The sequence below is a fragment of the Carcharodon carcharias genome, chromosome 3 (genome assembly GCF_017639515.1).
Source record: "Carcharodon carcharias isolate sCarCar2 chromosome 3, sCarCar2.pri, whole genome shotgun sequence".
Taxonomy (NCBI): Eukaryota; Metazoa; Chordata; class Chondrichthyes; order Lamniformes; family Lamnidae; genus Carcharodon; species Carcharodon carcharias.
The window spans coordinates 48,387,878-48,414,588 of record NC_054469.1 but is presented as its reverse complement, the minus strand read 5'-3'; the positions used below and the strand labels follow the sequence as shown (position 1 = coordinate 48,414,588).

Here is a 26,711-nt window from a genome sequence, read left to right as displayed (position 1 = left end):
TCTCACTCTGATAATTTAAACCTTGCAGTCTACCCATCTCCAACCCAATTAAATCAGCCCCACACATACACACACAAAGCCGCACATACCCCACGCCCCCCGGCACATTAAAATATCCCACAATACTAGGAAAAACGTAATAATTCCTTGACAAACTCTATTCCCTTCTCCCTCCCTCATATACCTATATCCCTTTCCCTAAAAGGCATCTTATAATATTCACCTCAGCTACTTCCTGTGGAGCAAGCTCTACATTCTCTTTACTCTTTGGGCCAAGAAGTTTCTCCTGAATTCCCTATTTGATTAGTTGGTATCTATCTTACATTGACAGGTTCTAGCTTTACTTTTCCCAAAGTGGAAACATTCTCTGTTTACTTTATCAAAATGTTTCATAATTCTAAAGACCTCTATTTTGTCACCACTCAACCTCTTTTTGAAGTGAAAAAAGACAGAGATTGTTCTTTCTTTCCTGACAGATGACTGATCTCTGTTAAACTTAGTTGCACATATCTGCAATGATAGCATGGATTCCTCTGGGTAGCTGATACAGCCTTCCAGAAGTTAAGATTATTAGGATTATTATTTTGCAGGAGTGTCTCCCAAAGGTTTGATTTCACTATTTAAAATCAGATTAATAATATGACATGCAATGAAGGTTAACAGCAGGGCATTACTTAAATGGACCATCAATGAGACAAAAAGCAAAAGTTATTTTCATCCATTTCTCCTCTCCAATTTCCTTTTAATGATAAAAGTGCTCTGAATGTGGCACCTTGCTCTGAAGATCTGCAAACCAGTAACATGGAGCACTGATAATGTTTTGGAGAAAAAATGTATTACTTGGATCTTTGTGTAAGTAGGCAAAAATAGATGGATAAAACTCATTTCCATATGTAAAGTTTAATTCTTATGGGATTAAAGACCGTGAGAAAGAAACATTTGTCCAACCTGCGATGTATATTATGGTAAAGGCAAGTCTCAGATACAAATCTGCAAAATACTGGCAGTGCGAGAGATTTTGAGAACAGCGCATAGGTTCCTAACTTTGAAGTTCGAGTGGTAGACTTGTTTGACCACAATGACTGCCAAATCCTTGAGAATCTCAATGGATAAATAACCAATAAGTCTCCTGTAGGATAGCTGATATAAAGTACTTTAAACTAATACATTTCTTTACATGCAAGGCAATACAAGTATCAACAAGTTATTCAACTTTGAAGGCATCACCATCAAGCCTGAACTTGTTCATGCCCACAGCAGCAGGACTTGAGGCCAATTGAAGTATCCCAACTTATGCCCCAACAATGGCAATAATTTTCTTCCAGTCATAGAGCAAACTGAGTTACACTAAGTAGCAGATAACTGATGAGCGATACAAGCAAACTGATAATTGCCAAAAGCCTAAGTAAAAGAAGCAGCTAGGGATGAGAGATTGTTTTCCAAAATTGACTGTTACCATAGTCAGTGCCATTACAGCCCAGAAGGCGGCTATTTGACCCATAAGCCCATGCAGGAATATTTCCTGCACAAAGCAGGCTAATTGTAATGTGCAAAACGGAATGTTTAAAAAGAAAACTTAATTCTATGAGTAAAAACAGAAAATGCTGGAAATACTAAGCATGTTTGGCAGCACTTGGGGATCTGGCAGTACTTGGGGAGAGAGAAACAGGATTAATGTTTCAGGTTGCTGAAAGGTCATCAACCTGAAATATGGGGCCATATTTACATAGAGGGGATGGGAAGGTCAAGTTGAGAAGCTTCTCCACTCAGCAGACCCACCCCCTTTAAAAAAGACCCTGGGGAGGTGGCAGCAGGATGGAATTGGGCATGCTGCCTCCAGAGGTAGGCCCGAGGCAGCAATGAAAGTGGGTATGGCAAGGCCAGTAGGCTAGAATGCCTGCCTGGGACACTGAGCTAGTTGTAATGATGATTACCAGGCTTTCAAACTCTCACCTCCCCACATCCTCCAACCACACATACCCATGTGCTTCATTGCCCTCCATGCCCTCTTAAACCCCCAATACCACCCCATACCCACTCTCCTAGTATCCATTGTGTACAGAGCTAAGAAACCATTGGCAAGTCTGACAACTCTTTGAAATAATCCTGAAAGTGACTTCATAAGCAAACACCCTTTGAAAATCTACTTTAAAAAAAAAATTGCTCACCTTACAACCTCAAAACCATCAACCACAGTCATAGTATCAATTTGATAAGCTTTTATTCACTGAAAACTTCATGCATGCAGTGAAAAGACTCTTCAAAGCACCCTCTGCAGCTGTATAAACATTACTTGCTGAGATCCAAGGGCATTAGCCATTTTAGAGCTCAGCCAGGCATTCATAATGAGGCCATCTGCAACTCTATCAACAGAAGCAGTCTGAACAGGTGGCATCAGTATGAATTCTTGACAGAGCTCCAAAAATGGATAACAAGCTTAGGTCTCAGCAAGTAATGTTCATATAGCTGCAGAGGGGAGTGAAAACTTTGTTTGATTGACATATCTGTTACCTTGTATCTGTTTCTTTGGCGAGTTTTTTCATTGCATGTGTATTTATTTACACAAGTTTAAGAGGTCTGATTTGAATATTTTGATACTATGAATGGCTGTGATTCATTGACCCCGAATGGTTTTCTTTTGGTTGATGACTCAAGACTGGGGTTCCCCCATGGTTCATGACTCCTCTGAGAGGCTGTGAACCACATCTAGTTACAGAAGCAGCTCTACTCCAGTAAAAGTGGGGAGTTGGGTGGGGGGGGGGGGGGGGGGGGGGGGGGGGGGGCGGCATCAGCCAGCGGAGGCAGGTTTTGAACTTCCCACCTCCACAATGGAGTTGGCAAGGGCTGGAGTGCTGCATGTGGGATGGCTATCCACACCTTTATTCTATGCCTGAAAATTTGCCGGAAATGAAAAGGGGGGGTGGGGGAAATTCCCAGAATCGGGTCCCACCTGCTATTTTTGAAGGGCTCCAAAACTGGCCCAACTTGGTGAAAATCGGTTAACTGTGTTTCTCTTTCCAGAGATGTTGCCAGATCAGCTGAAGTATTTCCAGCATTTTCTATTTTTATTTCAGATTTCCAGCATCAGCAACTTTTGCTTTTGTAACTCCACATGTTTTTAACCTGCTTCTGACTCCTCTCTCTCTCTCATTGGTTTCCCTTTGTTGGCAAAGGTGGCCATGTCTTGCATGCGTAGAATCACCTGTTGTGCATTCTAACATTACCATGGCGCCCGATTGCCAACTTGCATGGCTTTCCACAGTGTGGACAAGGAAGAATGATCTGATTGTGTTGCCTTTTGACCTTTGCTGCCTATATTCTTTGCTGTTTGAAGGAAACATCATCAATCCTTGCTCCCCAGGTAATTGTTTCTGGAAGAAAGACTGGGATAAAAGTGCACAAGAAAGAACTTCCTCTCTCTACCTGCCTCTTTTTGCCAACATGTGAGCACTACTGATACTTCTCCTTGTTCTATTTAGAATTCTGCTCCCTGTTGTCCCTGCAAGATCCATTTGGCTGACTGGAATTCCAAGTTTTGGAATTGTGCAGCACTGAAACTTGTGCCCCTGTCAATCTTTCAGGAAAACATTGGATTCATGCCAACTTTATTTTGCCATTAGTAAATGGGAGGAATATCCTCATTGTCCAAACAGAACACAGAATATTTCTTTGTATCTGGGCCAAGATTCAGACCAGGGAGTGATTAATGCTAAAATAATAAATGGATACTGCCCAAAACAAAAATGATAATATTATAAATACTATTAATTGCTAAAAATGTGAAACTTTGGTCATAAATAGACTTGTAAGTAAATAATTAATCGTAACAGCAATATAAATTAATCACATTATTTGAAAATCCTGGAATCAAAAAACTTTAACCTATTGTGATTTGGGTGTTTACGTAAAATGCAATTACAATACCCTGTCAATCCCATTTTCTTAAAAGAAATAAACCCATATACCATTTTAAATGAAAAATGTTTTTTTTTTAAAACTTAAGATTCTTTTTGATGGGACATTTCAGCAGCCGTTAAAATAAATTGAATTGGCCCAGTTTTTTTTATTAATTCATTCACAGGATGTGGGCTTCGCTGGCTGAGCCAGCATTTATTGCCCATTCTTAATTGCCTTCAAGAAGGTGGTGGTGAGCTGCCTTCTTCAACCGTTGCAGTCCATGTGGTGTAGGTACACCCACAGTGCTGTTTGGGAGAGAGTTCCAGGATTTTGACCCATCAACACTGAAGGAGCGGCGATATATTTCCAAGTCAGGATGGTGAGTTACTTGGAGGGGAACTTGCAGGCGGTGGCGTTCCTATCTATTTGCTGCCCTTGTCCTTCTAGGTGGTAGTGGGTTTGGAAGGTCCTGTCAAAGGAGCCTTGGTGAATTCCGGCAGTGCATCTTGTAGATGGTATCCACTGCTGCTATTTTGCGTCGGTGATGGAGGGAATGAATGTCTGTGGTGCCAATCAAGTGGGCTGCTTTGTCCTGGATGGTATCAAGCTTCTTAAGTGTTGTGGGAAATGCACTCATCCAAGCAAGTGGGGAGTATTCCATCACACTCCTGACTTGTGTCTTGCAGATGGTGGACAGGCATTGGAGATTCAGGAGGTGAGTTACTCATCACAGGATTGCTAGCCACTGACATGTTCTTGTAACTACAGTATTTATATGGCTAGTCCAGTACAGTTTCTGGTCAATGGTAACCCCCAGGATGTTGATTGTGGGGGATTCAGTGATGGTAATGCCATTGAACGACAAGGGGTGATGGATAGATTCTCTCTTGTTGGAAATGGTCATTGCCTGACACTTGTGGCACAAATATTACTTGCTATTTGTCAACCCAAACCAGGATATTGTCCAGGTCTTGCTGCATTTGGACATGGACTACTTCAGTGTCCGAAGAGTCACAGATGGGGAACACTGTGCAATCATCAGAGAACATCCCCACTTCTGACCTTATGATGGAAGGAAGGTTATTGATGAAGCAGCTGAAGATGGTTGGGCCGAGAACATGACCCTGAGGAACTCTTGCGGTGATGTCCTGGAGCTGAGATGACTGACCTCCAACAACCATCTTCCTTTGTGCTAGATATGACTCCAACCAGTGGAGAGTTTCCCCCTGGTTCCCATTGACTCCACTTTTGCTGGGGCTCCTTGATGCCACACTCAGTCAAATCCGGCCTTGATGTCAAGGGCAGTCACTCTCACCTCACCTCGGGAGTTCAGCTCTTTTCTCCATGCTTGAACCAAGGCTGTAACCAAGGTTGGGAGCTGAGTGGCTCTGGCGGAACCCAAACTGGGTGTCAGTGAGCAGGTTATTTCTAAGCAAGTGCCACTTGATAGCACTGTTGACAACCCCTTCCATTACTTTACTGATGACTGAGAGTAGACTGACGGGGTGGTAATTGGCCAGGTTGTATTTCTCGTGCTTTGTGTGTACACAGGACATACCTGGGCAATTTTCCACATGGCTGGGTAGATGCCAGTGTTGTAGCTGTACTGGAACAGCTTGATTAGGGGCACAGCAAGTTCTGGAGCACAAGTCTTCAGTACTATTGCTGGAATATTATCAGAGCCCATAGCCTTTGCACTATCCAGTGCCTTCAGCTGTTTCTTGATATCACGTGGAATGAATCGAATTGGCTGAAGACTGGCATCTGTGATGCTAGGGACCTCCAGAGGAGGCAGAGATGGATCATACACTCAGCACTTCTGGCTGAAGATTGTAGCAAATGCTTCAGCCTTATCTTTTGCACTGATGTGCTGGGGATATTTGTGGATCCTCCACCTCCAATGAGTTGTTTAACCGTCCACTCCCATTCACGACAGGATGCAGCACGACAGGATGCAGAGCTTATTTGTTGGTTGTGGGATCGCTAAGCTCTGTTCATCACTTGCTGCTTATGTTGTTTGACACGTAAGTAGTCCTGTATTATACCTTCACCAGGTTGACACCTCATTTTTCAGTATGCCTGGTGCTGCTCCTGGCGTGACCACTTGCACTCTTCATTGAACCAGGTTTGATCTCCTGGCTTGATGGTAATGGTAGAGTGGAGAATATGCTGAGCCATGAGGTTATAGATTGTGTTCGCATACAATTCTGCTGTACCTCATGGATGCCCAGTCTTGAGTTGCTAGATCTGTTTAAAATCTATCCCACTAAGCACAATGGTAGTACCACACAACACGATGGAGGGTATCCTCAATGTGAAGGCAGGACTTCGTCTCCACAACAACTGTCCGGTGGTCACTCCTACCAATACTGTCATGGCCAGATGCATCTGCGGGGGCAGGTTGGTGAGGATGAGGTCAAATATCTTTTCGCCTCTTGTTGGTTCCCTCACCGCCTACCGCAGGCTAGCAGCTATGTCCTTTAGGACTCAGCCAGCTCAGTCAATCGTAGTGCTACTGAGCCATCACTCTTGGTGATGGACGTTGTTGTCCCCACCCATAGTACATTCCCCGCCCTTGCCACCCTCAGTGTTTCCTTCAAGTGATGTTCAACATGGAGGAGCACTGATTAAGTCAGCTGAGGGATGGCAATACATGGTTACCAGCAGGAGGTTTCCCATGTTTGACCCAATGCTATGAGACCTCACGGGGTCCAGAATCGATGTTGAGGACAACCAGGGGGCAACACTCTCCCAACTGTTTATAACTGTGCCGCCACCTCTGCTGGGTCTACCCAGACATTATCTCTGAGATATGATTCTTTGAGGATGGCTATGTCAGGCTGTTGCTTGACTGGTTTGAGAGACAGCTCTCCAAATTTTGGGGATGTTAGTAAGGATGACTTTTCAGGATCGACAGGGTGGAGTTTGCCATTGTCGTTTCTGGTGCCTAGGTGGCAGTTTCATTCTTTTTTTGAGACTTTGTAGCAGTTTGATGTAACTGAGTGGCTTGCTAGGCCATTTCAGAGGCATTTAACAACGGTTTCATGGTCATCATTAGACTTTTAATTCCAGATTTTTATTGAATTCAAATTCCACCATCTGCTGTGGCGGGATTTGAACCCAGGTCCCCAGAGCATTACTCTGGGTATCTGGATTACTTGTCCAGCGACAATACCACTATGCCATCACCTTCCCCTGTTATTAAATATAATAACTTGAAACTAGATAATAAATATCCCAAGATGCTTCATAAGAGCATTAACAAACAAAACACGACACAAGCTACCTAAGGACATGTTAGGGCAGATGGCCATAGTATTGGTCAAAGAGGGTTTTAAGGACTGTCTTTAAAGAAGAATGTGAGGTAGAAAGGCAGAGAGGTTTGGGGAGGGAGTTCCAAAGCTTGGGGCCCATGCAGCCAAAGGCAAACCGCCAAACAGTGGTGATTAAAATCAGTGGTATTCAAGAGGGCAGAACGTGAGATGTTCAGATAACTCAGGAGGGGGATGAAGATTACAGATAGGGAGAGGTGAGGCTATGAAGGGACTTGAAAACAAGGCTGAGGATTAAAAAAAAAGAGGCATTGCTTAAATGGGAGCCCATGTAGGTCAGCAGGCACAGGGGTGATGGGTGAAGCAGCTTGGCACGAGTGAGGATACAGGTAGCAGTGTTTGGACGATGTCAAGTTTACAGAGGGTAGAACCTGGGAGTGTGGCCAGGAATAGTTAAGTCTGGAGGTAACAGAGGTCAGTAGATGAGCTCAGGTACAGGTCAAGTCGGACAATATTACGGAGGCAAAAATAGGTGGATATGATTGGTTCTTCATACAGATGTGTAAATGCTGACATTTATTTTTAAATACACATCCAATAAAGTAGTACACTTTAAAAAAAACTAGGTTTTAAATGTCTTATATGACTGAGGATGCAGTACACTTTCACTACATGTAGAGGTCTCTAGTACATTTTGTAAAGAGGCATATTAGTGGAAGGTCATCAATGTACAACCAACATGTAGCAATGTTGACATTTGATTTTTTGTGTTGGCATTTGAGGAAAGGGAGAAACGACAATTCCTCACGTCTAAATAATACAGCATCTTTATGTAGTACATGCAACAGAACCCGGGCCTATGCATCAATAAAGATTCCACTTTAGCAAAAGCACCCAGTACTAAAAACTACTGTACAACTGCTAATAAGTAATTTGGCTAATCTCAACATCTCCATGTTACTGCTTTTATTACAAAATGGAAAATTATTTTCCTTTGCACAACAAACCAGTCTATTAGAGAAAAGAAACTGGAATATCAAATCAGAATGCATCAACAAAGGTCTCGCTTCACCACACAAGACTTGCTGATTCCACAACAATAATGCGGTATGTGATTTAGACATCATGGTAAAGAATTGTTTTTATGACTAAACAAATTACTATTTACTACAATCTAGATATTGCTATTGAATCTTGCCATTGGATGACCGAATCCATGAAAAGTACAAACTCATCTCATCTATTGCATCTCCTCAGAGGCATACTTTATTCAGAAATTAGTTAGGCCAACAAATTAGTTCCTTATTGAGGCCCAATCCTAAAGAAGGTACCTGTGAAATTTTACTGAACATGTATTCCTAGCTACAGTATGCAAAATGCTAGGGAAGCCCAGAAAAAAAGTTTATAAACTCAAATTTACTGGTAAGGATTGCTCAGAGTTATTAAATGCCGAGTTCTAATGAATGGACAGCATCCCAAAGCAGTTTGTATATTTACTGTATAAACATTTTGCATTTAATAGCATGTAGGGGATAAGGAAACATGATCCAATACTTTCTTTCAATTCTATAAGATGAATTGTAGTTACTTATATATAAATGATCTGAGCTGGAAATGCTTTTTTTTAAAAACAAGGTTAAACTTTGGATTGTTCTATGCATAAAGCCAATGAAATATCCATGTTCTTGTAAACACCCAAAATTCTCTTGGAAGGTGAAGCATTTTTATTTTAAAACTTAGGATGGTGATCATTTTCAGCCTCATATGGCACACATTTATGTCAATGCCGCTCAGTGGCCAGATTTGTGTAATGTATAACATATTAATACATTTTATTGTAATGCCAAGTCATTTGTTTAAAATGGAGCTGGTATAGCTAGAACATTAATTAGAAGTCAATTACTCTCATTGTTAGCAGGAGCAAACAACAATCAATTTTCAGTCATTTCAACATAGGGCAAGTTCAATAGTAAGGTTCAAAAGGGAATTGGAAAAAAGGGCTATAGGGAAAGAACAGGGGAAGAGAATTAATTGGCAGCTCCACTGAAGAGATGGGGCCAAGTGGCCTACTCCTGGACCTATTTCCTCTGCTCTTAAGAATATCAGAGCATAAAAAGTATATGCAGGAGTAGGCTATTTGGTCCCTCGAGGCAGCCCCAGTATTCAATATCATGGCTGATCTAACAGTGCCTTAACTTCATTTTCCTGCCTGCGCCCCCTGCCCATCACGTTTGACTTCCTTGCAGCAAAAACATGTCTAACTCAGCCTTGAATATATTCAACAACCCAGCCTCCTCTGCTCTCTGGGGTAGTGAATTCCAAAGATTAACCACCTTAGAGAGAAGAAATTCCTCCTCATCGCCATCTTAAATGGGAGATCCATTATTTTTAAACTGTGTCGTTAGTTCTATGCTTCCTAAGAAGAGGAACCATCTTTATCAGGGCCGATCATTTAGGACTAAGATGAAGAGAAATTACTTCACTCAAAAGGTTGTGAATCTTTGGAATTTACTATCCCAGAGGGCTGTGGATGCTGGATTGTTGAATAGATTTAAGCCCGAGACAGATTTTTGGTCTCTCAGGGAATCCAGGGGTATAGGCAATGAGCAGGAAATTGGAGCTGATGCCCAAAATCAGTCACAGTCATACTGAATGGCGGAGCAGACTCAACTGCACAGTTTACTTCTGCTCCCCTTTCTTGTGTTCTTGTTCCTCTCGGCACCTACCTGGTCAAGCCTCTGCAGAATCCTATATGTTTCAATAAGATCACCTCTCATTCCTCTAAACTCCAAAAAGTATAGGCCCAATCTGTTCAACCTTTTCTCACAAGACAACCATTTCATCTCTGGGATCAACCTAGTGAACCTTCTCTGAACTGCCTCCAATGCAACTATCATCTTCCTGAGTTCTCAGCCCAAAGGCAGGTCCTTGATGATTATTTGCCAAGCCACGCAAAATGCTATGATTTTTACTACAGGTAAGGAAAGGAGCAAGTGCCGAGTCTACCTCAGCTGGAAGTGGAATCAAAGCCATGCTGCTGGTGTTAATCTGATCCATACACAAGTGTCTAGCTAACTGAGTGAACTGGCCCACTAATATAAGTATATCTCTCCTCAAACAAGGCAGCCAAAATTGTCCACGTGTGGTCAGCAACAACCTGTACAGTTTTAACAAGACTTTGTTACACTTGTTGAAATGACTTTATTCTGTGCCGTATGAATGGATGATAAGGAAAGGTTGAACGTTAAAGATGCATCATCCTATATTTCAGGACAACCTTTTAGGTACTGGTGTTTGGGAAGTGTTCTTGAGAGAATCAGACATGATTTTATTTGAGATCTTGGAGAAAAATGCGATTCACAATGATAAAGATTCATCTGCTCTTCATATTGTTTTATAAAGTAGTAAAAATTATAGTGTTATGCTTTAAAAGTAAAAGTAAGAAAGAAAAGAATGACTGCAAATGAAATGTTTTTACCCAGAGGAGGATTAGTATGTGTAACGTGCTACCATAGGGAATAATTGAGGTGAGTAACATAAATACATTTAGCTGGAAACTGGCAAAAGGAATAGAAAGTATTGCTGACAGAGTTAGAAGAGGGGTGGGAGGAGTCTCGTGCACATCCTAAAAACCAACATGAATCAGTTGGGCAGAAATTCCCCTTTCTGTGCTATACATTTTATATAATTCTGGAAATGTGTTAGGCTGAATGGTTTCCCTTCTGTACTATAACTTTTCTAAACTCAGCTGACATTAGGTCAGGACTTGACATAAAGTAAATCATAATTTGGTTTAGTCTCTTTCTTACCCTTCACCACCACCTCCCAGGCCACCCTATAAAATATGTAATTTTAATCTTAAAAAAAATAGAGAGCTTTGCTGAACCTTTTAAAAATGCTGAAGTTTCATAATTCTGCCATTTAGGATACCGGCTAAATTGACCAATTTACTTACAGGTACATTCATATTTGTGTGGAGTGTGAGATGTACCTTGTCTGTACTTCCACAGTGTTCAGTCATGGTTGTATGCTACATCTCTTGGCATTGTACTTTCGGTCTGCTATTTCAGATCACATTCTACAGTGTGTTCCACTGATGGCAATACCAATGCTCTGGATCAAGGTTTGATGATTTAAGTTTAGTGTTCCAATCTCATTTTAGGGACAGAAAAATCTCTCTCAAAATCAAAGACAGACCAATTTTTCAGGCAAAATAACGAAATGATGCACATTACACCACATAGTACAGCATTTTAAATCTTCACGTGAAGCACTGTTTTTGCTTTACATTTAAAACTTAGAAATCCTCCAGTAAGGTTGACATGGGATCTTATGCTGCAATGCTAATATTGCCAATTTACAAAGACAGTGTACCCAATAATGCACCAACAGACAATTATCCTGAAGCGTATAGAACAGAAAGTAAAACAATTCAAGTCTTAACTCATGGAGTATTAGTGAAAATAAAGTTGCTATTAGTGAAAATAAGGTTGCTGATGAGAATTTGCATGTTTGAATGAAAATGTTCAGCAGCAGATTATTTTTAATTGAAAAAAAATCAGCAATGTAGTACTTTAATATTAGCAAAGATTGAGGCATCTTCAATTTCATCACATTAAAGTGTCCACGCCTAGCTTTGTGAGAAATCTGGCATGGTGCATACTAACATACCTTGTACATAAAGACTTTTAAAGACTTACCAAGCAAGTATCCTTTAGTGGAATCATCAAGGCTTCGGTTAAAATTAACATACAATATCCAATCCATAGTTACAAAAGAAATTTGTATGGTTTCCTTCAAGATGACTGTCAGTGGGTTGCAATGGAAAGAAAGACCTGCAAATATAAAAACTCATTTCAGCAACATTTCTTTTGGCATTATGGCATATAACTACAGAAACGTTAATTTCAACTACATTCAGTTTCAAGCAAGTAAACAGCAAGCATTTTTCTTAATTGACAAACTTATATAATATGTGAAGTTTAAACATTAGGTGGATAAATATATAACAACTTCAGGTCACATTCATTCATACAAGTGATGCAATTGTAACAAGAAGTTACTTGAAAAGGCATTGTGTGTCAACTGGAATATAATCCTTTATATCTTAATGATTATTCAAGCGCATACTTCCTGAACCCTGGGGACTTGAGCAAAAATAAATTATACTGTATTACATAGGATTTATTTTGAAGGTCATTGTTGACAATAGAAATCAACATGCTTTGTAGTGACAGAATTCAAACTTACTGTATGAGTTTATTGATAGTAAAATCCAGGCTAGTCTGTCGATGTAATGGTAGAGGTTGCTGTCAGACACCCTGCTCCTCCACATGGTGTGCTATTTCAGTCCTCGCCAACAGAAATCACTAAATGGTATGAACTTGGGGTATTTACCCACGAGTGCCACATTAGGGATGGCTAAAAATATTAGTGCTAGCACATTCAGGGATGAGTGAGTTTTTAAACTGCCTATTAAGTGATAATTACCACCAAGCAACCTCTTTAGTCTTGAAAAATTAATTTTACAAGGAGTCTTATTTCCTCAAAATAATTTTGTTGCAATATTTTTGTCTCACCCCCTTCCCCCTTAATCCCATCTGTATTTCCAAAACTTTATTTCACTTCTAGCACATGGTGTAAATGCAATTTATATTTCCTGATTTGCATTCTGTGCATCTCAGTGAGAATAACAACAGCTTCTATTTATATAGCACCTTTATTTTTTTTTTTAAAAATTCATTCACAGGATGTGAGCTTCGCTGGCCGGGCCAGCATTTATTACCCATCCCTAGTTGCCCTCAGAAGGGGATGGTAAGCTGCCTTCTTGGACTGCTGCAGTCCATGTGGTATAGGTACACCCACAGTGCTGCTCGGAAGGGAGTTCCAAGATTCCAAGTTCCAGGAATGGCAAAATACTCCCAAGTCAAGATGGGGAGTGATTTGGAGGGGAACATCCAGGTTCCCATGTATCTGCTGCACTAGTCCTTCTAGATGGTAGTGGTCATGGGTTTGGTAGGTGCTGTCTAAGGAGCCTTGGTGGGTTCCTGCAGTGTATCTGGTAGATGGTACACACTGCTGCCACTGTGCGTTGGTGGAGGAAGCAGTGAATGTTTGTGGATGTGGTGCCCATCAAGCAGGCTGCTTTGTCCTGGATCATGTCAAGCTTCTTGAGTGTTGTGCGAGCTGCACTTATCCAGACAAGTGGGAATATTGAATCACATTCCTGACTTGTGCCTTTTATATGGTCGACAGACTTTAGCGAGTCAGGAAGTGAGTTACTTGTCGCAGGACTCCTAGCCTCTGACCTGCTCTTGAAGCCACAGTATTTATATGGCTAGTCCCATTCAGTTTCTGGTCAATGGTAACCCCCAGGATGTTGATAATGGGGGGGGGATACAGCAATGGTTAAGCCATTGAATGTCAAGGGGCAATGGTTAAATTCTCTCTTGTTGGAGATGGTCATTGCCTGACATTCGTGTGACGCAAATGTGACTTGCCACTTGTCCGCCCAAGCCTGGATATTGTCCAGGTCTTGCTACATTTGGACATGGACTGCTTCAGTATCTGAGTCGTCGCGAATGGTGCTGAACATTGTGCAATCATCAGCGAACATACCCACTGCTGACCTTATGATGGAAGGAAGGTCGTTGATGAAGCAACTGAAGATGGTTGGGCCGAGGACACAATTCTGCGGAACTCCTGCAGTGATGTCCTGGAAGTGAGATGACTGACCTCCAACAACCACAAACATCTTCCTGTATGCTAGGTATGACTCCAACCAATGGAGAGTTTTCACGCCGGATTCCCATCAATTCCAGTTTTGCTAGGGCTCTTTGAGTCAAATGAGGCCTTGAAGTCAAGGACAGTCACTCTCACCTCACCTGGGGAGTTCAACTCCTTTGTCCATGCTTGAACCAAGGCTGTAATAAGGTCAGGAGCTGAGTGACCCTGACAGAACCCAAACTGAGCGTCAGTAAGCACATTATTGCTAAGCAAGTGCTGCTCGATAGCACTGTTGATGACCCCTTCCATCATTTTACTGATAATAGAGAGTAGATGAATGAAGCGGTAATTGGCCAGGTTGGATTTGTCCTGCTTTTCGTGTACAGGACATGTCCGGGCAATTTTCCACATAGCCAGGTAGATGCCAGTGCTATAGCTGTACTGGACAGCTTGGCTAGGGGCACAGTAAGTCTTTAGTACTATTGTCAGGGGCCATAGCCTTTGCAGCATCAGAGGAGCATTATAAAACAAAGTTTGTCACTGAGTTACTTAAGGAGATGTGAATTCAGGTGTCCAAAAGCTTGGTTAGAGGTAGGTTTTTAAAGGAGTGTCTTAAAGGAGAAAAGAAGGGTAAAGATAGAGGCAGGGAGGGACATATTCCAGAGCTTGGGGCATAGACCACTATAGGCACAGCCACCAATGCTGTAGCGATTAAAATCAAGGATGCAGAAGCAACCAGTTTAGAGTAGTACAGATATCTCAGTGGGTTATGAGGTTGCTGGAGATTACAGAAATAGAGATGGAGAGGTTTGAAAAGAAGGATGAGAATTTTAAAATGAAGATGTTGCTTGATCAGGAGCCAATTTAAGTCAGCGAGCATGGGGTGATAGGGGAATGGAACTTGGTGTGAGTTAAGACATGGGCAGCAGAGCCTCAGACGACTTCAAGTTTACCGAGGGTAGAATGCGGGTGACCAGCCAGCAGTGCATTGGAATAGTCAAGTCTAGGAGGTAAGGAAGACATGAATCAGCAGCAGATTATTTGAGACAGGGGTGAAGTTATGGGTAGAAATAAGCAGCCTTAACAATGGCACTAATGAGATTAGAAGCTCTTCCTGGGATCAAAAGTGACAACAAGTTGATGAACAGACTGGCTTGCCAGGGAAAGGGACGGAGTCAGTTAAGGAACGGGGTTTGAAGTGGGGACCGGAAACAATGGTTTCCGTCTTCCCAAAGTTTAATACCTTAAGCAGATTGGTAGGCGATGGCGTAGTGGTATTGTCACTGGACTAGTAATCCAGAGACCCAAAGTAATGCTCTGGGGACCCAGGTTCAAATCCCGGTAGGCAGATGAATTCAATAAAAAAACCTGGTCTGGCCTAAATGTGACTCCAGACTCACAGCAATGTGGCTGACTCTTAAATGCCCTCTGAAATGGCCTAGCAAGCCACTAAACCGCTACAAAGGCACAAAAAAATGAAACCAGACAGACCACCTGGCATCAACCTAGGCCCCGTCAACCCTGCAAAGCCCTCATTACAAACTTCTGGGGGCAAGTGCCAAAATTAGGAGTGCTGTCTCACAGACCAGTCAAGCAACAGCCTGACATAGTCATCCTCACTGGATAATACCTTGCAGACAATGTCCCAGACACCACCATCCCTGGATATGTCTTGTACCCCCCAGCAGGTCAGACCCAGCAGAGGTGGCGGCACACAGTCAGGATAAAGAGTTGCCCTGGGAGTCCTCAACGTTGACTCCAGACCCCCATGAAGTCTGATGGCATCAGGCCAAACATGGGCAAGGAAACCTCTTGCTGATTACCATGTACCGCCCACCCTCAGCTGAGTAATCAGTGCTCCGCCATGTTGAACATCACTTGGAGGAAGCACTGAGGGTGGCAAGGGCACAGAATGTACTCTGGGTGGGGGACTTCAATGTCCACCACCAAGAGTGGCTTGGTAGCACCATTACTGACTGAGCCCTAAATGACATAGCTGCTAGACAGTGTCTGCAGCTGGTGGTGAGGGAACCAACAAAGGGGGAATAAACATTCTTGACTTTATCCTCATCAACCTGTCTGCCACAGATGCATCTGTCCATGACAGTATCAGTAGGAGTGACCACCGCATAGCCATTGTGGAGATGAAGTCCCACCCACACATTGAGGATACCCTCCATCACATTGTGTGGCACTACCACTGTGCTAAATGGGATAGATTTCAAACAGATCTAACAACTCGAGATTGGGCATCCATGAGGCACCGTGGGTCATCAACAGCAGCAGAATTGCATTCAAACACAATCTGTAACCTCATGGCCCAGCATATCCCCCACTCTACCATTACCATCAAGCCAGGGGATCAAATCTGGTTCAGTGAAGTGTGCAGGAGGGCAGGCCAGGAACACCAGGCATACCTAAAAATGAGCTGTCAACCTGGTGATGCTACAAAAACAAGACTACTTGTGTGCCAGACAGCATAAACAGCAAGTGATAGAGAGAGCTAAGTGATCCAACAACCAAAGGGTCAGATCTAAGCTCTGCAGTCCTGCCACATCCTATCGTGAATGGTGGTGGACAATTAAACAATTCACTGGAGACGGAGGCTCCACAAATATCCCCATCCTCAATGAGGAGCCCAGCACAGCAGTGCAAAAGATAAGGCCGAAGCATTCGCAACAATCTTCAGCCAGAAGTGCGTAGTGGATGATCCATCTCAGCCTCCTCCGGAGGTTCCCAGCATTACAGATGCCAGTCTTCAGCCAATTCGATTCATTCCACATGATATCAAGAAAAGCTGAAGGCACTGGATAGTGCAAAGTCTATGGGCCCTGACATCATTCCAGCAATAGTACTGAAGACTTGTGCTCCAAAACTTGCCGCACCCCGAGCCAAGCTGTTCCAGTACAGCTACAACACTGGCATCTACCCGGCTATGTGGAAAATTGCCCAGGTATGTCCTGTACACACACAAAGCAGGAGAAATCCAACCTGGCCAACTACCACCCCATCAGTCGACTCGCAATCATCAGTAAAGTAATGGAAGGTGTCATCAACAGTGCTATCAAAAGGCACTTGCTTAGCAATAACTTGCTCACTGATGCCTAGTTTGGGTTCCGCCAGGGCCACTCAGCTCCTGACCTCATTACAGCCTTGGTTCAAACATGGACAAAAGAGCTGAACTCTCAAGGTGAGGTGAGAGTGACTGCCCTGGACATCAAGGCAGCATTTGACCGAGTGTGGCATCAAGGAACCCTAGCAAAACTGGAGTCAATGGGGATCAGGGGAAAATCTCCACTGGTTGGAGTCATACCTAGCACAAAGGAAGATGGTTGTGGTCGTTGGAGGTCAGTCATCTCAGCTCCAGGACATCACTGCAGGAGTTCCTCAGGGTAGTGTCCTCAACCCAACCATCTTCAGCTGCTTCATCAATGACCTTCCTTCCATCATAAGGTCAGAAGTGGGTATGTTCGCTGATGACTGCACAATGTTCAGCACCATTCGCAACTCCTCAGATACTGAAGCAATTCATGTCCAAACGCAGCAAGGGCTGGACAATATCCAGGCTTGGGCTGACAAGCAGCAAGTAACATTCGCACCACACGGTGTCAGGCAACGACCATCTCCAACAAGAGAGAATCCAAACATTGCACCCTGATGTTCAATGGCATTACTGTCACTGGATCCCTGCGATGAGTAACTCACCTCCTGACTCCTCAAAGCCTGTCCACTATGTACAAGGCAGAAGTCAGGAATGTGATGGAATACTCCCCGTTTGTCTGGATGAGTTCAGCCCCTGCAACACTCTAGAAGCTTGACACCGTTCAGGACAAAACAGCCTGCTTGATTGGCACCACATCCAAAGCATTCATTCCCTCCACCACCGATGCACAGTAGCAGCAGTGTGTGCCATATACAAGATGCAATGCAGGAATTCACCAAGGCTCCTTTGACAGCGCCTTCCAAACCCACAACCACTACCACCTAGAAGGACAAGGACAGCAGATAAATGGGAACACCACTACCTGAAAGTTCCCCTCCATGTCACTCACCATCCTGACTTGGAAATATATCACCGTTCCTTCACTGTGGCTGGATGAAATCCCGGAACTCCCTTCCTAACAGCACTGTGGATGTACCAACACACATGGGCTGCAGCGGTTCAAGAAGGCAGCTCACCACCACCTTCTCAAGGGCATCTAGGGATGGGCAATAAATACTGGCCCAGCCAGCAAAGCCCACATCCCATGAATGAATAAACAAAAAGATTGGTTAAAGAGCACCACTGTTGCCAATGGCTGAAACAGGTCTCCTGTAAATTGAGCCACACTGAAACAGATGCTGGGTTAGTGGACATTTCTACCGAAAAAGACCTGTAAAAAGGCTGAGAGCAATTGTACCCCAGTTGAATGGCAAAAACCGTTACTTTGCTGTCCAGTCCAAACTTTGGTCCAATATAAAACAACAGCATTGTCTCACTTCAAGGAGTGAATCAATCTAGTCAACCAAACACTATACATTCACACATACGCACACTTCCAATTCCATATATAGTTTATTTTGAAATGCATCATATATCAGGTTTATTTAGAATGATTTTACATTGGACCTTGTGAAAGATGCCAAAACTAAATGGACAGGAGGGAAAAAAAAACATTTGTAATAAACTCATGACCATTCTCAACTTTAAATCTCCTTCAGTGACATAGTCCAGGTCCTTAACTGTAATGTTGTTATAGTTAATTCAAAATTTCTCTCTCAAAATATTAAACTGAATGCTTAAGAAAGCAGAAAGTATTTCCTTTTAAAATACAGTTCGGATATGGATATACATCTTCTTAAGCCAAGATCCACTTTGTGAATGCCCAAAGAAAGTACCTTTAGCGGACATGCAAATAGGTTACATGCATGATTCCTACAATAGCCATTATAAGCAGAGAAGTTAGTACTTGAAATTTGGTGAGAACAAGCGTTAGTTAGAGGTGTTGTTCACAGATAATCCAAATGTAGCATGTTATTCTTGCCTTTTCCTCATTCCCTAGCCCCCCACCACTACCTGCGTCCCTACTACCAACACGGCTCAGATTTTGGTTGTTATTTGAAAGACAGCCTATTTAAACCAATTTAAATAGGATTACATGTGGCAAACAAAACAGCTAATTTCATATGCTTTAATTGGAAGGAACTCTGTATAGGAGTCCAGTACTGATTTTGCATTTACTAATTTTAATTCTACACTTTCTTGGGACTGTAAGAAGAATTTTTTTCCTGGCAGCAATGACTCAAAAGAATGCACACTCAGTTACATTTCAACTACTCTACATTCAACAGCCAGGGGGAGCATGACAACACATTGAACGCAAACTACACAGCATTTATTCATTTTCCAGCTTCACACGTTACCAGGAATGTCCTGATGTTTGTCGGATTTTTTAAAACCTAACTACCAGAGGTTCCTGTGGCACAGTGGGCTGCTATTCTGCCAGCTGACACAGCAGTTAACATCAATACAGCCTTAATGCTGCCTGCATGGATAAGCCTTGGAATGAAGTGGTTTAAGAACTTATTTTAGAATATCATACAAAGTACAGTATGTGAAATTCTCATTACTTCCTTTTGTGTAAATCAATATTCCCTGAATCACATCTAACCCTGCTGCACACCATTTTGTTTTGTGATGCCTGTAGCAGCAATCCTTCACTTCCTCTGCATTTGCCGCATTGTTATAACTTTACAGCTGGTGGATTATTTCCACCAAATTTTCTTTCAGTTTCTCATACTAATATGCAGACACTTGAAGCACACTGTTCTGTACAAAGCCATACGTGGCAACCTCAAAAAAAAAAAAGCAGGAGCTGACCAATAGTTTTAAAAAGCTGACAACACAAAACAAGATCTAAATATAACCCTATGACATGTATAATCACGAGCCAGTGCTATTCTTGGTTACTCTTCCCTTCAGTTAGTTATCTTGCTGTTATGGTCCACACTCCCCACTGTCCATTATAAAATCTGATTGGCAGGATCCAAATTAAAATAACTTATATTTATATAGCACCTTTGACATAAGGCACTCCACAGGAGTGTGATAAAAGACTGTACAACACAAGAGATAGGAGCAGGAGTAGACCATATCACCCATCAAGTCTGGTCTATCATTGATTGGGTCATAGCTGATCTTAGACTTCAGCTTTACTTTCCCCCCGCTCCCCACCAAACCACAACTGATATTAGATTAGATGACCAAAAACTCAGTCAAAGAGCTAGGCTTTAAAATACCACTCATGCCCTTCACTCCAATATCTGTTGGTGCAATTTTGGCACTTCTGGAAAGAGAATGCAAGATGCCCAATGGTCTGAGGCTAGGTGGCAGTAGTATTCATAACGGCTCACTGACAAAATGAAAGGGAGAGTCAAGGGGAAACAGCCTGGTTACAGGGGATTAGTAGAGCACAAGCTGTTTGAATAGAATGGACGTTTCATATGTTTTCATTGAAATAATGATAAGCAAGGGCTGAAATGTTAATTAGTTAGCATTAAATAGGCACAATTAACATGCCTGCTATGTTAATGGTGTATTTTATGCATGTGTAAATGGTCTGCAGTGTTTCCAATCATACTTATTTTTGTACAGTGGGTAGGCCTAACTCTACATCCAACAATTCAAGTCTGCCATAATAAGAAACCCTCACCCTCTCCACTAATTCTATGCTGGTGGACACAGTGAAAGACACCTCAATAGCATGAGCCAGGCAAATTAAAGTGCCACTTCAGGCACATCTCTAGTGCTCACCTGTTCAAAACCTGCCAACAACTCATGTGGTGACCCATATTCTTTCCTCCAACCAGTATTATCAGCACCCCTCCATCCCTGCCCAATTACAGCAAGGAGGATAATCTGCAGTATTTCTGATTTCAAATTGTAAATATCTTCCGGGCCAATATTGGACCCCGCCAATGAGGCCCACATACACCCTTGTACAGACTAGTATGCCTCAATCCAAGTTGGCTGTCATTCCTATATGGGATCCCATTTCAGGTACAGGAGTGAGAACACCTGTCCAAAGTTCAAGGTAGAGTAAAACAATGGAAACAATGGAGACCCAGTACAATCACAGCTCCACTGCTTATCTTGTGGTACTTACATTCTCCCTCTGGGCTAACACGGGGAGAAAGGCAAAAGTCCTATAGAACTTCAGCCTGCATGTTTTTCACTGCATTAGCCATAAAATCCTGCTTCCAGAGAATCTTATGCCACTTTTGCACATTTAATAAAATATTGCAAGAACATTTTGTGCAACAAATAACATTACTGTATGGTTCAGAGACTTGTGTTCAAACTTTAGCTATGGAAAGTGGAAGGAAGTTTGTCACTGATGGGTAACGAATCCAGGGATACAAACAAAAGTTCAACATGTACATACAGTAAACCTCTGGCATTCTGCGCAGTAAACTAGCATCAAAAAATACAAATCACTATGTCCACACAGTGGGTTAAATTTCTGTTCTGGCACTTGAGCTATATGTGTAATGCAAATAATCCCAAATGTAAGATGAACTTGCAGAGCTGCAGCTGGAAAAGCAGGTACCTGAATAAACCATGCAGCGTGGCTTTATATTTTAAAAAAATTTTTAAAAACCTAAACAATATTAATTTGTTTTCATTATTATTTTTTCCTATTGACGTACATGCTCCACACAGGAGATTACTATGCACTGCAGCCATCATGACAAACATTCCACCGTAAATTTTGAATTACAATAAAAATCTGCTGCATTAAAATCAACATCCATCCTTCCTCTGCAGTGCACCAAAAAATGAGGTGATTTTTTAAGCAAATGAAAGAGATAAAGTCCATTATAGGGAATATATCATCTTTACTCCGTCTTGTATTAAACAGGTGAATGTGTTTTACAAGTTTAAACCCCATCTGTGGAATTATGACTAAAGAGATTTTGGGACAATTCTTTAACCAGAACTTCCTTATTAGGTTCAGTTAATTATGTAGATAGGAGCAGGGAGAATGTAGGCAGAACAGGTGTTGTGTTAAAACAGTGGCAGATGGAGATCAATGTGGGGATGTACCTGGCTCCAGCAGGAGAGAAGTTTTCTGTTAGGAGTGAACTGAAGAAGAGAATTTGTTTCTCACTTTTGTACATATTACTTGTGAGGCCATCAAGTTTATTTCAAAGCATTGTAATTAATCTTCATCCTTTTGCAGATTCTTTCATTGCACTAAAACTGGACTTATAGCAAACACAATCACAAAAAATGCTGGAAAAACTCAGCAGGTCTGACAGCATCTGTGGAGAGAAAAAAAAGAGTTAACGTTTCGAGTCCGTACGACTTCTTCAGAGCTCTGTCTCTCCACAGATGCTGTCAGGCCTGCTGAGATTTTCCAGCCTTTTTTTGGTTTTGTTTCAGATTTCCAGCATCCGCAGTATTTTGCCTTTAAAATAGCAAACACATTCAGGTATCCAGCCCAAGATACTTCTCTGCGGTTAAAGAGTCTCTCAGCGGGGTCAGCGGGTAGGTTAAAGCTGGCCGCTGAATAGCCAGTCCCCATTCCAATACTACAACATTCTCTTCTTCAAAAAGAGTGAGCAACATGCCACGTAATGAAAGTATTATAGCCATTTCCTGGGTAATGACCATTAGCCCCCAAAAAATGAGCAAATTTGGTCAGATACCAAAATATTTGATATCTGACAAGGGCGGCACATTTGACCTTATCCAGCACACAAACTTACAATTAAAAAAATTAGGATTATAATACTGAAAAGCAGGCATTCCTAAATAATTGAAATCTGGATGGCCCACACTTTCAAATTAATTAAAAAATAAATCCATATCACAAATCCAGTGGCACATTATGTTATGAGCTTACACAATCTGTTTCTACGTCACAGTGAGTACTTCAGCTTGAATGTTTCAGTTCTGTATTTCTAAACTCCCATATTCAATTTTGTTCTCACTAGGATCCAACAGAGGATAAATTCCCCTCAATCATTTCAACTGTTTTTTATTGTAGAATCCTAGAATGGTTACTACGCAGGAGGCCATTCAGCACAATGTCAGTTCTGGCTCTCTGCAAGAGTGAATCGGCTAGTCCACTTCTGTCTTTTCCCCATAGCCCTCATTTTTATTTTTATTCTGATAAGTATCTAATTCTCTTTTGAACCTGCCTCCAGCAAACCCTCAGGCAGTGTATTCCAGATCTTAACCACTGGCTGCATAAAAATGTTTCTTCTCATTTCACAACATTTTCTGGCCAATCACTTTAAAACAGTGTGCTCCGGTTCTCAAACCTTCCAACAATGGGAACAGCTTCACCCTATCTACTCTGTAGAGACCCCTCATGACTCTGAGCACCTCTATCAAATCCCATCTATTTTTTAATCTATTTTCTATTGAGCAAATACATATAGGCAAATTATGTTTGTTTTATCCTTTCTTGAGATGAGAGATTGCTAGGCCAACACTTGTTGCTCATTCCTTATTGCTCAGGAGGTGGTGGTGGTTGTTCGGTGTTGGCTTAAACCACCATGTTAAGTAGGTACACCCACAGTGCTGTCAGCAAGGGAGTCCCAGGATTTTGATCCAGTGACAGTGAAGGAACGACGATATAGTTCCAAGTCAGGATGGTGTGTAACTTAGAGGGGATCTTGTAGGTGGTGGTATTCCCAAGCATCTGCTGCCCTCGTCCTTCTAGGTCAGTGGTATTCACTATGCAGCCCCTGGGCCATTTGTGCTCCGCACTAGTCTTTCCTGCGGCACGGAAGAGAGAAAAAAATTTAATCCAGTGATGGGAGTGTTGTCCACCAGCTGGAGACCCAGCAAGAGCCCCGCATTGCCTCCTTTGAGGAAGGCCCACTGTAATAAGTGCCAATCAAGTTCTTGTGGCCAGCGGGTGAGTTGTCTCCAGGATCAAGGACCCCAGGGCAGAAATCCTGACACAAGGAGAGGCTGACAGCACCTTCCTGTCATCAGGGCCACAAGGGGAACATGGCAGCTGCTGGCAATGCAGCCACCAAAGACCCAGGATCAGCAAGGGATCCAGGCCACAGGTGAATGAGGGAGGATGGGTGTCGCAGGGAGATGCCACCCAACATCATCAAAATAAATGCAAGATGTGATATTCATATTTTGTACTGGAACTCATGCATTTATCTTTTATAATCCTTTTTTGTATTTTTGTACACCTTTTTGAAGAAATAAATCACAGTGAATTTTTAAAAATTCTTGAGTGGAATTAGAATATTTTTTAAATTCTACTTGTGGCCCAATTAAAATTTTCCAATATCCCAATTGGACCTCGCTATTTTTCTAGTTAGTACTGCTGCTCTCGGTGAGAGGATATTATGTGCTGGTTGAAAGGTGCTGTCAAAGGAGGTTTGTGCGGTTGTTGCAGGAAATCTTGTAGATGGTACACACTGGTAATACCGTGCGCCAGTGGTGGAAGTAGTGCAAGCTGAATGTGGTGCCAATCAAGAGGACTGATTTGTCCTGGATGGTGTCAAGCTTCGAGTGTTGTTGGAGCTGCACTCATCCAGGCAAGCGGTGAGTATTCCATCGCACTCCTGACTTGTGCCTTAGAGATAGTGGACAGGCTTTGGGGAGTCAGGTGGTAAGCTACTCGCTGCAGAATATCCAGCCTCTGACCTGTTCTTGTCACCATAGTATTTATATGGCTAGTCCAGTTCAGTTTCTGGCCAATGCTAACCCCAGGATGTTGATGATGGGGGATTCAGCAATGGTATATCATTGAATGTCAAGGGGAGGTGGTTTCTCTCTTGTTGGAGATGGTCATTATCTGGCACTTGTGTGGCACAAATGCTACTCATCAGTTATCAGCCCAAGTCTAAATATTGTCCAGGTCTTGCTGCATATGGACACAATCAGTGAACATCCCCACTTTTGACCTTATGATATAGGGAAGGTCATTGATGATTCAGCTGAAGGTGGTTGGACTGAGGGCACTACCTTCAGGAACTTCTGCAGTGATATCCTAGGGCTGAGATAATTGGCCTCCCACAACCATCTTCCTTTGAGCTCAGTATGACTCCAGCCAGTGGAGAGTTTTCTTCCTGATTCCCATTGACTTGAATTTCACTAGGGCACCTTGATGCCAACACATGATGTGTTGTTCAACAGGTTAGCCAGGAGTCAAATGTGGCTAATAATTACACTTTTGATTAATAAACAAAGAATAAGAGTCATGGTCATTAAGCATATGATCTCATTATAATCTGCATGTCCATTTAAATTTTGGGTACAATTGAAGAAATCCAGAAGATAAAGGACATGTAGTGAGAAGAGAAAGTTCAAGAGATCATCATTGCATGTAAAGCATTTTTGAAGCCACCAGAGCCATCTATAGACCAAGATCAAATGGAAGAAAATCCCCTTCATTCAAAGGATGGGGTTTCTCTTCTCAAAAATGAGACTGCCATCCATCAATGCTGGAAAGAATATTTTGACCAACTCCACTACCATGAATCCACAGTGGCAGCTAATATCTTCCAGGTTATCTCCCGGTGCCCTGTGGTAGAATCCATGGGTGAACCACCATCGATGGAAGAGCTGCAACAAGCAATCCAATGAATGAAAAACAACAAAGCCTGCAGCCCTCATGGTATTCCAACTGAGATCTTCAAAGCTGGTGGATTTTTGCTCACATCAACATTCCATTCACTCACCCTACAGAATTGGGAAGTGAAAGACCTCCCACGTTACACACATGCCCCCTTTCCAGAACAACCTTTGACGTGGTCTTTGTTGCCAGGCAAATCTAAGAAAAATGTTGAGAACACCACCAGGAACTCTTTGTTGCATCAGTGCCCTGACCCAAACATTTGGCTCTAAATCATGAGTTTCTGCGGACTGTGCTCCAAAACTTTGGAGCACAATCCTGCAATTGCTTCATGATGACATGACTGTAACTGTCTTCAGTGGGAAATCTGAAACAGATGCCTTCAAAATCCAAACTAGGGTCAAACAAGACTGTGCGATAGCCCCCATAAATATTCACAATCCACTGATGGTGGCTATTCACTTCAAAGGTCAGATGTCCTTCAATGTCAGAATTAAATACCATCGAGATGGTCGCCTCCACGCCAAAATTAGACTGACCACCATAGATAAACACAATCTACAATTTGGGGATGACTGCAGTGTCGTTGCCCACTCTGCACCAGATTTACAAGCCACTCTCGATCTCTTTAATTCTAAACTTGGCTTGTACTTGAATATTGCCAAAACAAAACTCATAGCCAAATATTCCACCTCCTATACATGTTGAAGGAGAGACACCAGGATATGTGACCACTTCCCATACCTCGGTAGTCGCTTCACGCAAAAGGCATCCATTGATGAAGAGATCCACCAAAGGTGCAGCTGCGACAACGCCAGCTGCTGCAAACACTCAAGCTCTCCTTGAAGTGTGGCAGCATTGGCCTTTTGACAAGTTGAAGGGAGCGAGAGCGCAAGAGGAAGGGAGCGAGAGCGCGAGAGAGAAATGGGTGGAGAAGGAGAGAGAGAGAGGGAGGAGGAGGAGAGAGAGAGAGGGAGGAGAAGGAGAGAGAGGGAAGAGGAGAGAGAGGGAGGAGGAGGAGAGAGAGGGAGGAGGAGGAGAGAGAGGGAGGAAGAGGAGAGAGAGGGAGGAGGAGAGAGAGGGAGGAGGAGGAGAGAGAGGGAGAAGGAGGAGAGGGAGGGAGGAGGAGGAGAGGGAGGAGGAGGAGAGAGAGGGAGGAGGAGGAGAGAGAGGGAGGAGGAGAGAGAGCAAGAGCGGGAGGAGGAGAGAGAGAGGAAGAGAG

At 42.6% G+C, this 26,711-nt stretch overlaps 1 protein-coding gene across 1 annotated transcript in view; it reads right to left on the bottom strand.

Moving 5' to 3' along the window:
• The window catches only part of LOC121275970 (enhancer of polycomb homolog 1-like), a 228,400-nt gene that overhangs the window by 140,166 nt on the left and 61,523 nt on the right, over positions 1 to 26,711 (bottom strand). Inside the window, exon 2 of the mRNA XM_041183909.1 lies at positions 11,870 to 12,004. Within this exon, the coding sequence (XP_041039843.1) occupies positions 11,870 to 11,920 (51 nt within the window). The 5' untranslated portion in view covers positions 11,921 to 12,004. The remainder of the gene's footprint in view (positions 1 to 11,869; positions 12,005 to 26,711) is intronic.